Source organism: Protopterus annectens, chromosome 8.part0, assembly GCF_019279795.1.
Source record: "Protopterus annectens isolate FY-2018-M chromosome 8.part0, PAN1.0, whole genome shotgun sequence".
NCBI lineage: Eukaryota > Metazoa > Chordata > Ceratodontiformes > Protopteridae > Protopterus > Protopterus annectens.
Genome location: NC_056741.1, coordinates 1,493,344,189 through 1,493,359,501, shown reverse-complemented (window position 1 = coordinate 1,493,359,501; position 15,313 = coordinate 1,493,344,189). Strand labels below are relative to the sequence as shown.

The 15,313-nt window shown below is 39.1% G+C and overlaps 1 protein-coding gene across 2 annotated transcripts in view; it reads right to left on the bottom strand.

Annotated features, from left to right (window-relative positions):
- The window catches only part of HTR3A (5-hydroxytryptamine receptor 3A), a 233,366-nt gene that overhangs the window by 77,087 nt on the left and 140,966 nt on the right, over positions 1–15,313 (bottom strand). For both annotated transcript variants that reach the window (XM_044081074.1, XM_044081075.1), the window contains exon 7: positions 3,274–3,484. In XM_044081074.1, the coding sequence (XP_043937009.1) occupies positions 3,274–3,484 (211 nt within the window). The remainder of the gene's footprint in view (positions 1–3,273; positions 3,485–15,313) is intronic.

Below are 15,313 nucleotides of genomic sequence, written 5' to 3'. Positions count from 1 at the left end.
GACTGCCCCTGTTGTGGCCTCTGCCCCTTGGATTGTGGCTGTAATGTGCAGTGTTCCTGTGGCCTGAGGCTAAATAATGGTGGCCATTACTGGTGGGGGCTACTGCCTGGTTGGGGCCTGGTGTGCTGGGTGCAGGTGTACAGTGGGTTGTGGTGTCCAATACCCTAGTATCACCCTGGCCATCATTCTGAGCAGCTGGGTCATTGAGTTTGGGTGGGCATCCTACCTGGAGGGGTGTGCCTCTTGTAACTGCTCTGGCTTCAGGCTCAGAGCAATGCCCCTGTTGTGGGTGGTTGGCTTGGTGGTGCTGGTACTGCTCACTTATCCTACTGGAGTGAAACTGTGGGGATACCTTGGGCATGGGAGAGTGGATAGGGAAGGCTTTGTTACTCTGGTATTGCTGCCAATCCCAGATAAGCTTCTTCCTCTTTCTCTGCATTGTGGTGGTGATATATCTGGTGATTCTGGCATTAATAGCATGCCACTCTGTGTTGAGCTGGCCAAAGAAAGAGTGGCTGGTGATGGACTGGTTGCACATGCAGATGATGGATTTTTACTTTATTCTATCAATTCTGTTTAGCAAATATGCTTGATGTAATGTAGAACAAAGTTATATATTGACAAAATAAGTTTGATGTAATATAGAATAAAGTTATATATTGACAAAATAAGTTTGATGTAATGCAGAACAAAGTTAAAATCAGCCAACTGAATTCTAAATAAACAAACAGCATTTCACACAGATCTATTCCTTTCTGAACACCCCCCATAATGTCACTAATAGCAGAATGTATTCAAACAGTACACATCCAGAAAACAGAACAAGAGGAAAATAAAATATATTTTTAGGAAGGCACATCACTTTCCAGAGTAAAAGAGTTACACAGTAGACAAAGAAGATGCAGCCCCCAGCTAAAACAGGAGTATAATATTTTAAAACGAAATACATAATTTCGATTTCAGTTTCCAAAACTCAGCATTCAGTTTTTTTCTTGCCGTATTGGGTATAAACAAAACTTTTCTATAAAGGACAGTTACCATTAGTTTTGACAATAGTGCACCACCAGAAATGTCATATTTCAAGTGAGTCTACATTTTTATGACAATAGTAGTGTAATATCTCCTTTTTTACAAATATGGCTCTAGGTATTTTTAGAATTTGATGTATTAGCAAAAATTGGGAATTTTAGGGTCAGTTCCAACATTTCGTCCATAGATGTATGGGTAAGTACTAGGTTACCTGCTCTTGGGATCATACTAAACCTAGCCAGTTTCCCTTAGCGAGAATCAAACCCTGTACTTTTTGTCAGTGAGGTACGCACTTTAGCCATTATGCCAACCCCAACCGCTGTCAATAAAAGATGGAATTTTTAGGACACGTTTGTTATAATAATAATAGGATGGGAATTAATAGGAGCAGCAGGGAAGCTTATACATGTAGGATTTTCACTGTAGGTAGAGATGTTAAAATTACAGTCTATTTTTTTTGCATGGTAATACAAAGAGAAAGTTCAATGTAATTGGTAGTGAAATAACACTTATTTAATGCATGTATCCTACTATGACACATGTAATGATTATTATGTACCTAAAGCTGTTAGAAAGCTGCATGCAATACTGTTGGACTGTTTGAATGCTATTAGACACCAAAATGTACATAATACACTATTCTATATGCTAGAAACATCACAGCTGAACATACGTTTTGCTTTATGATGTTGCAGACAGTGCAAAAGGTAATCGTTTTATTATGTGTTGAAGCTAGGTGTCAGACAATGCTGTAGGTTGACTTACATGATGTTAAAAATATAAAATGTTATTAAGGCATTTTTTTGACGAATAAGACATTGTAAATTAGTTGATGCATTATTGTAATATATGTTATTTAATGTTCTTAAATGTGTGTGTGTGTGTGTGTGTGTGTGTGTGTGTGTGTGTGTGTGTGTGTGTGTGTGTGTGTGTGTGTGTGTGTGTGTGTGGTTTGTATCTGTATGTGTGCGTGTGTATATATAGATAGATATAGATTATATATATATATATAGAGAGAGAGAGAGAGAAATGTACATAGATATAGATATTATGGGTCTATGTCAGTTGATTGAGTTTTCAGAAACTCAAAATTCATGCAGTCGAGACCATATGACTGAACTTTAAAAACAAACAAAAAAACACATGAAAACACCACACCCCTGCAATTTATATATACCAACTCCGAGATCGCACTACAGTGAGGAAAATGGTAAATTTCCCAATCCGCACTGTACTGCAATCTCCATTCAAAAGCTTTGAGTTTTCAAAACTCGATCATGTTTGGCTTTTAGACGAACAAACATATGTGCGAAAACCACTTGGCATAACCGGTAGGTTTGATCACCAAATTGTCGAAGCTGACAAAAGCGAATGTCCGCTGTTGTCAGCTCCAACATTGCGGTGCAGATTGCACTATAGTGGGGATGGGGAAATGTACCCTTACCCTCACTGTAGTGTGATCTCAGAGTTTGTATATATAAGTAGGGGGTGGGGGTGCAGCCCCCCCACATGGGGGGTGCAGAGGGGCTTGCCCCCCTGTAAAAACATGTTGTTGAATGTTGAGTAGGTAGGAGCATTTCAGTGTAGTTGACATTTTCGACATTCGACTTCACTGAAATGCTCGGTTTGGCATTTACACTGTTCGGTGTTCAGATTTCCGAACATTTGGTTCGGATATCTGTACATTCGAACAATGTAATGAACATGTGATAGTAAACTTATATATATATATATATATATATATATATATATATATATATATATATATATAAAGAGAGAGTGAGAGATAAAATATATTGGCAAACAAAATTCATTACAATATTACAGGAGGCCATGTACCCTTCTGCAGCTATCCTGCATTATATTACAAACTTCAAGTCTTACTTTGTTATGAAAAATGTTACCTCACCAGATCAGAGTCTTCTCTCTATCCTATTAAGGAGGAAATGTAGAACTAGGTATTTCTTTAAGCTACATGTTTTTTGTTGCCAGTTAGTACCCATCAAGTGCATTAGTTGTAGAATCTTTGTCCTGTAAGAGAATGGAGCCTTGTCTAGTCCCATCTGTGGTTTCTAAGCCTCCCTTAAACAAGGCTCAGGTAACCATGATGAACAACTGTTTCACCTCTCCGCTCTACTCTATTCTTATAGCTGCATATTTATTTCCTCCCCCTCATATAAATACATACAGAATGGCTTCTTGGTGGGAACAAAGGCAGAAAATAATCCCATTGTGGAATATTACCTATTAGTGGTGTTCCAATAGCTGTAGCCGGTAATGTGTCAGATACAATTATAAGAAAGACTGAGTAACCCAGCAAAAGAGTAATCTTGAATGAAACTCTCTCTCCACTGTCAGGGGGTAGGTAGAATCCTATTATGTCCATAACCATCAAGAAAATGCTGGGTAACAGGAGATTCACAGCATAGAACAATGGTCTTCTTCGTATCACAACCTAAAAAAAACAGAGAAACAGGTTACAGGTGAATCACAAATGACAACAGACTGGCAAGAGAAAACTGAACAAATAACATCACCATTCACAAGGCTCTAGTATCTGTATGACACAATATTTCTTCTATGTGATGAATAGTATAAGAAAAAGTTGTAAATCAGCCAGAGCTGAATTGAATTTTCCTAGCTATCACCAGATTTCATCAAAGTCCTGACTTCTTCCATTATTAAGAATGGATATTGAGAATAATCCCAAATTTTCCATGCATACTTGTAATTGATTTCAGCTACATAAATGGAAGATTACTGATTCTGTGCATCATAATCTACATTTATTTATTTTTATTTTATTTTATTAAACATTTGTTGATTCCGGGAAAGTCCAACTAGGTTCCACAGATCCTGTTTTCAGTGGAGGCCCAGGGAGAAATGCTCCAGAAGCATGTCTTTAGAATGTGGGAGGAAACCGGAGTACCCAGAGGAAGCCCACGCGAATGCAGGGAGAACATGCAAACTCCACACAGAAGGCACCCCAGCCAAGAATCGAACCAGAGAACCTCTTGCTGTGAGGCGACAGCGTTAACCGTATTTCATGTTTTCTTTTTCTACAGTGCTCATATTCTAACCTTAAGAATTAAAACAAATGCTAAACTTAACCTTGCCTGCGCAGTGCTTAGCTTGGACTGATACATATTCTGCCATGTCAAGCATTTTTGTTTGTAGATTTTAGAAATTACCGTATAGTGTAGTAGTTACCTTCATAGCATTGCTAAACAGTAAACTGTGATATCATAGCTAAAAGCTAATATTTGCATATTCTATCTAACTTCTTGTTAAATAAATGACCACAATGCCATGTTAAATACCAGAGATGAGTCACAGTATGAGTTGGCAATAGTAGTTTCATTCTGACGCTTTCAAGCAATCCTGGCAATATTTTAAATGTATTGCTGCTTACCTCAGCTGTTTGCTGAAGAACAAAGTAGCTAGAAGGACTTTTAGAAAAGATGCTGACATTTCTTTGCTTTGGAAGAGTTGCATGTCCATGGATAATTATGGGCCAAGTGCTTTACAAATTAATATGCAGCATAAAGGAATAACATCCATATGCTTGAACACTGGATACTTATTTGATGGTTTCTCTCTTAACTGTCACAAGGGAACACAGGGATGTTAAATAATCTGCCAAGGATAGATACAGTGTATGAGTGTCTTATGATTCAAAGATGGTTTCTTCCCCTTTTCATAATTTATTCTCCCATTCTGCTGTGGATGGGTTAATTCTCCCATTCTGCTGTGGATGGGTTCATTCTCCCATTCTGCTGTGGATGTGTTCATTCTCTCATACTGTTTTGGATGGGTTCATTCTCCCATTCTGCTGTGGATGGGTGCATTCTCCCATTCGGCTGTGGATGGGTTCATTCTTCCATACTGCTGTGGATGGGTTCATTCTCCCATACTGCTGTGGATGGGTTCATTCTCCCATACTGCTGTGGATGGGTTCATTCTCCCATTCTGCTGTGGATGGGTTCATTCTCCCATTCTGCTGTGGATGGGTTCATTCTCCCATACTGCTGTGGATGGGTTCATTCTCCCATGCTGCTGCGGATGTGGATAGGTTCATTCTCTCATACTGCTGTGGATGGGTTCATTCTTCCATTCTGCTGTGGATGGGTTCATTCTCCCATTCTGCTGTGGATGGGTTCATTCTCCCATTCTGCTGTGGATGGGTTCATTCTCCCATTCTGCTGTGGATGGGTTCATTCTCCCATTCTGCTACGGATGGGTTCATTCTCCCATTCTGCTGTGGATGGGTTCATTCTCCCATTCTGCTACGGATGGGTTCATTCTCCCATTCTGCTGTGGATGGGTTCATTCTCCCATAACGCTGTGGATAGGTTCATTCTCCCATTCTGCTGTGGATGGGTTCATTCTCCCATTCTGCTATGGATGGGTTCATTCTCCCATTCTGCTGTGAATGGGTTCATTCTCCCATTCTGCTGTGGATGGGTTCATTCTTCCATTCTGCTGTGGATGGGTTCATTCTTCCATTCTGCTGTGGATGAGTTCATTCTCCCATTCTGCTGTGGATGGGTTCATTCTCCCATACTGCTGTGGATGGGTTCATTCTCCCATTCTGCTGTGGGTGGGTTCATTCTCCCATACTGCTGTGGATGGGTTCATTCTCACATTCTGCTGTGGATGGGTTCATTCTCCCATTCTGCTACGGATGGGTTCATTCTCCCATACTGCTGTTGATGGGTTCATTCTCCCATACTGCTGTGGATGGGTTCATTCTCCCATACTGCTGTGGATGGGTTCATTCTCCCATTCTGCTGTGGATGGGTTCATTCTCCCATTCTGCTGTGGATGGGTTCATTCTCCCATTCTGCTGTGGATGGGTTCATTCTCCCATTCTGCTGTGGATGGGTTCATTCTCCCATTCTGCTGAGTTTGGGTTCATTCTCCCATTCTGCTACGGATGGGTTCATTCTCCCATACTGCTGTGGATGGGTTCATTCTCCCATTCTGCTGTGGATGGGTTCATTCTCCCATACTGCTGTGGATGGTGAAAAAATATATTGAGATTTACTTGCTTACTTGGTGTGATGGATTTGCAGTGTTCTTAAGACACTCAGTCTTGCTGGCTGGATTCTGCTAAAATTCAAAGTCTAGTTATATTTGCATTCACAGTCTGTTGCATACAGAAACTTGCAGAATATACACTGATGAGAGAATATACTTTGCAGCACTTGTCTTTAAGAGCAGTAACCAATAACTTTTATAATAAATAAAACTGGACAAACGTTGCAGCTTAAAAGTACTGTTCCAACTTTACTTCTCATATAGTACAGATGATGTGAGAGATATAACATTTACCTTGGGACTTGTGTCCCTACCAAACCTCTACCATAGCTGGATTTATACAGCTCTTTATATACAGTTTTAGTCCTGTAGAAACAATACTAAGCTTCCTTGTTTAACAATGTCTTGTAAGAGACCAGCTTTTCTGACAGTGTGAATATCCTGTAACAGTGTCCTGATGTCCATGTAGAAAAACATATTTTTATGGAAACACATTGTTCTGTATTCTATTTGGAGAATTGCTTATCCTGTAGAAACAATACTAAGCTTAACATATGAGCATATGTTCTTGTGCCAATGCTGATAAGCATATCCTGTTTTTTATGAAGAAAAACATATTTTTGAGAAAACACATTGTCAGAGATCAGCTTTTCTGACAGTGTGAACATCCTGTATTTTATTTGGATCTTTGTATAAAAAACATCTGTTCTTGTGCCATCCTGTTTTTCCATGTAGAATAACATGTCATTGTTCTTTAAAAGCAGATTTTGCATTTTTGTTCTTGCATACATCCTGTTTTGAGTCTGTAAGGGAAAATGTCCATTCTTTAAAAGCAGATTTTGTATTTTTGCTCTTGCATACATCCTGTTTTGAGTCTGTAAGGGAAAAATGTCCATTCAGCAGATTCCTTTTCCAAGCCATGGTCATTTACTATGACTGCTGATCACATATTACTTAAACTTTGTTTCTGCATTTAAGCAAGCCTTTTCTTTCAGCATATTTACAACATAATTAATTTCAGATTTATATTCATAAAATCTAACAATTCCCTCTGTTTTTAAACATACTCAAAACATTTTATATAGAAAACACAAGAAACAAACCTTTAGTTTGATACAAAAAATCAAAATGCAATTTTACATAGTTAATACAATGATATTAAAGTATTACTACCAAAACTGAATGTATTTAACAACTTTTTCTTTTGCAGACCATTCTGTGAAAATATTTTATCAGTTATGAGCTGTGTCTGCTTTAGTTTAACTTGATCAATTTATTCTTTTGCAATCATAAAATTTCATTTATGTCTTAGAACTGTTTCATTAACTCTTTGCAACTGTTGAATTAACTATAAGAGACATTAACTATGTGCTACTGCAAGCATTTATACACTGCTAAAAATATACAGTTTTAATGTAATTTTAACCATCACATTGTGTTCATGTCTCTGAACTGCTCAATAACATCTTGGTAAAATACTGAACTGGGCTTAGATAATAACTATTTGAAAGCAATTATTTTACTGGGGTAAAACCAGTGATATTACAACTTGACAAATTACTTTTGAACGTATTACGATGTATCCTGATCAGTATGTATTTACACAGACTGTTTGCTATTTATGCATTTCAATTTACTAGGTATACTGGACCCACTTTTTTAAATATGTTTTTTTCATACATATTCATTACTAGACATTAATTTCATTTGTACTGAATTTTTCTGCATTTGTACATACAAAGACTACAAAGTACATTTAGTCTAATCTTACAAATTTAATAACATTAATATTGAGCAAAATCTTGGAAAATTTTTGTCTCTTTAGAAATATCTAGTGGAATTGATACCATATCCATATGTCCTATTTTAAACTACATACTTAACAATTATTAAAAATATTCATGCTTTTTATACCAACATTGTTTTGCCAAAAACATATTAAAAATAGTGACCATTCTTGCTATTAGAAACATTTATGCATTTTGCATATCTTTATTCTCTCTTATATAGCTTTAATAAAGCAATTTTAAATCATCTCTTGTTTAACCATTATGATAGCTATTAACAACTTGTAAAATATCTTATCCTGTCAGGTTTAATCCAGTTTACCAGTATTTCTAATACACTAATACCTGTTTTTCCTCTCCCTAAAAGAGTATTGTCAAGAAGGAATGAGATATTTTTTCCTCTAGCTTTATTTTAGACCCTTATTATTTATTTTTATGTAGCTTTATTTCAGACCCTTGTTGTTTATTTTTTCTGTAGCTTTATTTCAGACCCTTGCTGTTTATTTTTTCTATAGCTTTATTTCAGACCCTTGTTGTTTATTTTTCCTGTAGCTTTATTTCAGACCCTTGTGCAGTGCTGCTTATACAGTCAGTGTAAAACTGAGAAAGTGCTCCTCCCCCTGTAGTACTTCAGCACTGTTTTCCTGCCCTATGCTGTAAGAATAGAATGTATGTCAGCCTAACACTATGGTTATACATTTATTTTATTAAATTATGAACTTTTGTCTGATTTGATAATTTTTTATAAAGCTTTTGCTGTTTACTACCACTAGTAGGCATTTACATTCTCCTGCACAATTGATTTGAACTGTATATATACTATAGCCCATTTGCTGGCTGTACTTGATACAACTGAGTTTTTTTTTGTCCTTTTAACATTTACTTGCAAACAGATTATCAGTGACATATATGCACAATTGTGACATTTTATTACAATTACTAAATAGTGTTGCCTGTAAACATTTTAACAATTATGTTTTAATAACAATGATGCTTTAAAAAAACTCAAGCTACTTGCCTGGCAATCAGTTTTGTTGTTTATCTTATCTTTCCAGCATTTCCTGTAACTATTCATCTAGTCTAGGAAGGTCAGAGCTCATATTTCATACTCTGTAAACTATAATTAATTCTTTTAGCATTTTTCCTTTAATGTGATTGTGATTTGCATAACTATGCATTTATACTACATAAATAGACATCATTTTACAATTACCTTACATGGATTTCAGTATTTTTTATTTATTTATTTATTTAACTATTTAACTGTCCCGCCATTAATTTTACAAAAACTGTTTGAATAATACCATCTGTGATTTTATTTATTTTTAAAATTCAGAACTTTAACTGTTTGGTGTTACTATATAATTATAAACAAATTGTAAAAAACAAAATAGATATTAGTTTAACCAACACATTTATATTTATATTATTTATATTTGCTGTTGTCTGCCTTATTGTAACAGATGTACTCTAGATGAAAAGAACACACATGCATGTATATTAGTTTAACCAACACATTTATATTTATATTATTTATATTTGCTGTTGTCTGCCTTATTGTAACAGATGTACTCTAGATGAAAAGAACACACATGCATGTCTGTCTTGTATATGTACATCTTTATACAAGTATGTCATGTCTTGTGACTTTAAATTTTTACTCTTATTAACTATTTTTATTTAATTTTATACACTAGAACAATTTTGTTTACCTTTTGACTATGCTAATAATGGCATTCATATAGGTTCATAGGTTCATAGGTTCATACTAGGCTATCTGCCCAAGGGCATTTATAAGCCTAGCCCATAGTTATGTGGCTTTCGCCACCCCTTTAGTTTGAATAAAAACTATGCCTATCATTTTTCTGTGCCTCTGTCAAGCAGTGACACTGAAGTAATCCCTGGGGTATATCTGCGATCTCCCATCCATTGGTCAAGATTCCTCTTGAACAAGGCCAGCGAGGTGCTCTGCCTCACATGTACCGGGATTTTGTTCCACAGCATAGGGAGTCTCTGGGTGATGAATCTGTCCCTCCAGCATGTTCTATTTATAACCGTGTCAAGGTTTAAGTCTCCGCCCTTGTGGTTCTGAGGGATCTAGATTTTTGAGGTGAAGCATATTCATCAAATCTGGGTTTGACATGGCCTTATATGTCAGGCACAGGTCACCTCTGAGCAAGCGGTATGAGACTGAATAAAGCTGGAGTTCTTTCAGTCGGGCAGCATAAGACATATTTTTGAGACCCTTTATCCTTTTGGTGAGGAACTTTGGGGCCTTTCAAGCTGCATCAGGTGTCTGGTCAGATACATTCCGAACGGGCATTGTACTCAATCATAGGTCTAATGAGTGATGAGTACAGGGGGACGATGACCTCCCTTGATCTAGATGTGAATCCCTTCATGATCAGGTGGGCGATATAGAAGGTTTTCCTAACTACTTTAGCAACATGAGTGTCAAACGAAAGACTACTGTCAACTTGGGTCCCCAGATCCCTGATGACTTTTCTGTGCTCAGTGGATTGTCACCTATATGGTAGCTAGGGGTAACCTTGTTTTTCCCAAGGGTATGACTATGCATTTTTGGCGCTTAACTTCAGGCCATGGCTCTGGCACCAGTTATCCGCTTCTGTGAGGCCCTTCTGGAGGATATCTGTGTCAGATGTGTTTTCGACTATGGCTTCAGTTTGCAGTCATCTGCAAACTTTGTCAGCCATAACCCTCCTGTGTTTGCTTGTACTTCAGAAAAGTAGATGCCGAACAAGAGTGGACCCAGGACTGAGCCCTGTGGGACACCACTTGTGACAGGCTTTGAGTCTGACATGGCTCCAGCAACTCTGACCCTGTGGGTTCTGTCGCTTAGCCAGTTTGCAACCCATCTTGTGATGTATGGGTTTACATTCAAGCTGATGAGTTTTTCGATGATACCTGAGTGGGTATTGTGTCAAGGCCTTTGCCAGGTCGAGGTAGGCTGTATGGACTGCCTTACCCTCATCAATGGCCTTGGTGACTGTCTCAAAAAGTCAACCAAGTTTAAGAGGCAGGATCTGCTTTTGACAAAGCCAAACTGGGTTGGATCCAAGGTCTGCAAGTTCCTATGTCTTTATTTATGAGTTCCATTATGATCCTCTCCATGGCTTTGCAGATAAGGCTTGTCAAGCTAATGGGGCGGTAATTTCCAGGGTCTGTGGAGGCACCGCCTTATGAAGTGGGACCACAGTCACCGTGGCGCCACTCCTTGGGTAATGTGATCCTGAGGTGAGGCTAAGATTAAACAGCTGTCCTAACTGTGGGTTTAATTCCTCGTTGAGTTCATGAAGCACACAGCCGGGGACACCATCCGTCCCATGGATGCTGTGTTTTTGCTTTAGTGAGGGCAGTTCGCACCTGGGCGTAGGAGATGTTTGGGGGGCTACAATCCTCTGGAATAGCTATCTCTCCTTTTGGGGGGGAGGGGGGGGTGAAGTTTGCACTGAACCTGTCAGCCAGTATGTTAGCAATGTGTGTAGGTTCAGTAATTTTCACATCATTTTGAACTAATTCTGAGCATATCTGGGAGTTTCCTCCTAGGTTTCTAACATAGCTAAAGAAGGCCTTATGATTGTCTTTAGAGTCCTTGGCGATTTTTCTCTCAAAATTTGCCTTGGATGATTTTATGAGAGCTCTTAGTATTTTACTTATAATGATCAAAGGTGTCTTACCTTTCAAGGATTTTGCTCTATCTTGTAGTAGCTTCCTCCTTTGTTGTAGAGCTTGTTTATGGCTGGGGTCCACCAGACTGGACGCTTGCCTTTGGTACAGAGAGTCTTAGTTTTGTTTGGGATTGCCTGATCCATGCAGTCCTGTCGGTGCTGGTAGAAGGCATTTGTAAGTGATTCAGCGGTTTGAGTAATGTTTACCACTGGCTCAGGGGCCTTAAAGGAGACCACACTAGTTTTTAGAAGTGTGAAATCGGCTTTTGAGAAGTTTTTCACTGTGGTCTTTTTTGTTTCAGGTGGGGCGGATGAGGACCTCCAGCGAGATTAGTTTATGATCTGATCTCACCAGTGAGGGGTATACTTCGGTGTTGAACATTTTGATCCCATGTTCGTGATGATGAGATCAAGTATGTTTTCACCTCTTGTGGGGATGGTGACTAGTTGTTCCATGGCATTTGAGTTTATGAACTCCAGGAATCTTTGGGTTAGAGTGTTCGGGCTTGAGTAGTGTTCCCAGTCTATATTAGGGTAGTTGAAGTCACCTAGTATGATGGTGTTTGGAGATACATTTATCCCTCCAATGTTTTCAGGAAGGCCATGTGAGGTTCCTGAGTTTGAGAGGGTGGCCTGTAACATGCTACAAATTGCAGAGCAGTCTTGCCTATGGTTAATTGCACCTGGATGGTCTCCGATGCATCGTGCGTTGCCACCAACCTTGAGGTGTGGGTGTCCTTTATGAATATGGACACCCTCCTTTCTTGGTGTTGTCCGGATTTTGGGGCCGAACGCATGATATGAGGTGAAACCTGTTAGTGCTGGGGTGCTCTCAGGAGCCTTGAACCAGGTTTCTGTCACAGCACAGACATCGATGTTCTCCATATTGAGAAGGGCCTCGAGTGCGTGCATCTTGAGATTGAGACTTCTGGCATTGAGCAGCATTACCCTTAGTTTTTTCCTTTTGGTGTTCTAGGGTGGTAGGTTTAGAATTTGAGCCTTGCCTAAAAAGGCACTATGGGGTGGCAAGAGCCTTGCCAATATCCGGAAGCCCAGGGTGACAGGTGCAAGCCGCCCCTTGGCAGCGTGGCTTGTCCAGCATGTCATCCCAGGCAGACAGACATTGATCCCTTTGAATGACACCAGAATTTAAGCCAATTATTAAAGCTGATCATCTTATCACTGTATTGTGGCATCATTCTAGGTGAAGGTAGGATACTGCTCAAGGTCAAGGTCATACCTGCCTGGGCTACATAATCAGAGAGCTCCTCGACGCCCCTTTCATGTAGTCCAAGGAGGTACGCCTCAGGTCGCTGACACCAGCGTGGACAATGACTGAGTCGCACTTGTACCTGCTGTTGAGAGACCTGAGTGCTTCATGCTATGTGGCGGATTCTAGCGCCCGACAGGCAGCTTACTGTGACCTTCTCCTTACTCAGTCTGGTGAGCGGACGCCAGTGTGCCTGACTATGGAATCACCAATGACAAGTGTGTCTGGCATTTTGTTTGGCCTTAAGGGCTGTGACTGTTTGACACTCTGACTGTGTGGTCTATGTGTTGCATGTGTTGGGTCGTGAGGTGGTAGTTGTTTGGGTGTCTGCTTTGGTGGCCTCTGCTGTTTTGGTAAATTTTGACCAGAGCCTCCGAGTATGTCTTTGTGTGAGTATGTGTGTGATTTGAAGTTGTGATGGTACCATGTGTGACTGGGTATGTATTGTGTGTGGTTGCCTTCTCCTCCTGTCTGGTCTTGCCAGTCCTATGTTGAGAGAGCTCAGCCTCCAGTTTGGCCGTATAGTTGCATCTCTCGCATGTATTTGTGTTTTGTGGGAGAAGGAGAGGATTGTTCAGGTACATGAGGCAATTGTAACATTGCCTCAATATTCCCAGGTTCACCAGTTGAGCTGGAGAGGACACTAGCAACTGATCCCTCGACATACTAGAAGTAGTAGATAAAGAACTTTCAAAGGACTCGGGAAGTGGGTTTTGGGCTGGTGGGGTACTATCTATAATAAGAGTGCTTTATCAAGGTGCAAGTACTGTAGGAGTAAGTGCTAGGCTTTACAGATAGAGAATAGTCTACTTGGGAATCAAGTAGAGATGAACTTTTCAGTTATAGGATATGCTGGTTAGATCAGCAGTACAGTTTAGCGTGTTTTATAGCAGGGGCTGAAGGGAGCTAAGAATTGGCCCAAAACGACCAATGGACTACTAGTTTCTGGCTGAAACTTCACCAAATCGGACAAAAGGTCAGCTCAGTGCTTCCCACTCCCACTGGTAAGCAAAGAAACTTCCCTCCTTCCTAATAAGGCAATGGATCAGTAACAGGAACTAAAAACAAAGCCCAGGGATCAGCAACTCTGAAACTGGACTACTCTAGTTCAGTAAAGTGGGAAAACAAGAGATTTTTTGTTTTATTACAGAGATAAGGAAAAACAGACAGTAAATGCTATAAATGCTGTAAATCGGCTAGCGACTTTAGTGTGTAGCCTACAGAAACAATTTGCAACAATTAGTAACTTAAAGTGCAATAAACAGTGTAAAATGCAGAAATCACTTAAAGTAGCAGTAAAACAGGCTAAATGCAGTCGCAAGCTTAATTGCAGTCGGATAGCCACAAATAGTACTTATATCTCGTACAATGTCACTCTTTTAGCTCTCTGTTGCTTGGATCACTCTGCAGGCCACCACGAGGATCTGTGCAGAGTTGGTACAAGCTGGAAAACGCGTGTCTAGCGTGTTTTACAGCAGGCGGCTGAAAGGAGCTAGGAATTGGCCCAAAACGACCAACAGACTACTAGTTTCTGGCTGAATCTTCACCAATTCGGACAAAAAGGCTGCTCAGTGCTTCCCACTCCCACTGGTAAGCAAAGAAACTTCCCTCCTTCCTAATAAGGCAATGGATCAGTAACAGGAACTAAAAACAAAGCCCAGGGATCAGCAACTCTGAAACTGGACTACTCTAGTTCAGTAAGGTGGGAAAACAAGAGATTTTTTTTTTTTTTTTTTTTACAGAGACAAGGAAAAAAAACAGACAGTAAATGCTATAAATGCTTTTAAGTGGCTAGCACACTTGAGTGTGTTAGCCTACAGGTAAAATTAAGCAACAAATAACTTTTTAAGAGTGCAAAACAGTTAATCAACACAAAAACAGTTTAAATAGAATGCAGAGCTGTTGCTTTACTTTACTGTAGTACTGATAGATGTCTTGCTTTAACTGAATGAAAGTAAAACATTTAAGAATGATTTGTCCAGACATCAGATCCTACCATCCTACCATGTATGTTTAACCATTTTCAAAACATAAACATATTATAAAATATATTTCTTTTGCACAGATTAACTGTGTATGCAGGAAGTTCCCAGTCTTTGTCAGTTCAGCTAATTTATTTCCTTTATCCTGCAACTACTGTTGAATTTCCTGGAATGTTGTATGGTCTTTCTGACATTCTTTAGTAAGCTGTTCTGCTGAATTTGAAACTCCTATGCACTTTTGAAAAGATGTATGTATAACTTGTCTAAGCTTCCTGAACTCATTGTGTCTGTCGTTTAGAAGTTTACTACATTCTTTGTAACAAAATGTACTAGGGGTTCTATCAGTAACTGATTTGACTCACATGTGGTGACAGGACATAACTGTTCAACATCAGAATGTAATGGAAACACTTTACCCTTAGTTAATTCTTCAGATCTGTTTTTACAGTCTATTTTTTTGCAATATGATGCAATATTATTTTATGACATAATACACAAAATGCAGTTTTTGTTGAA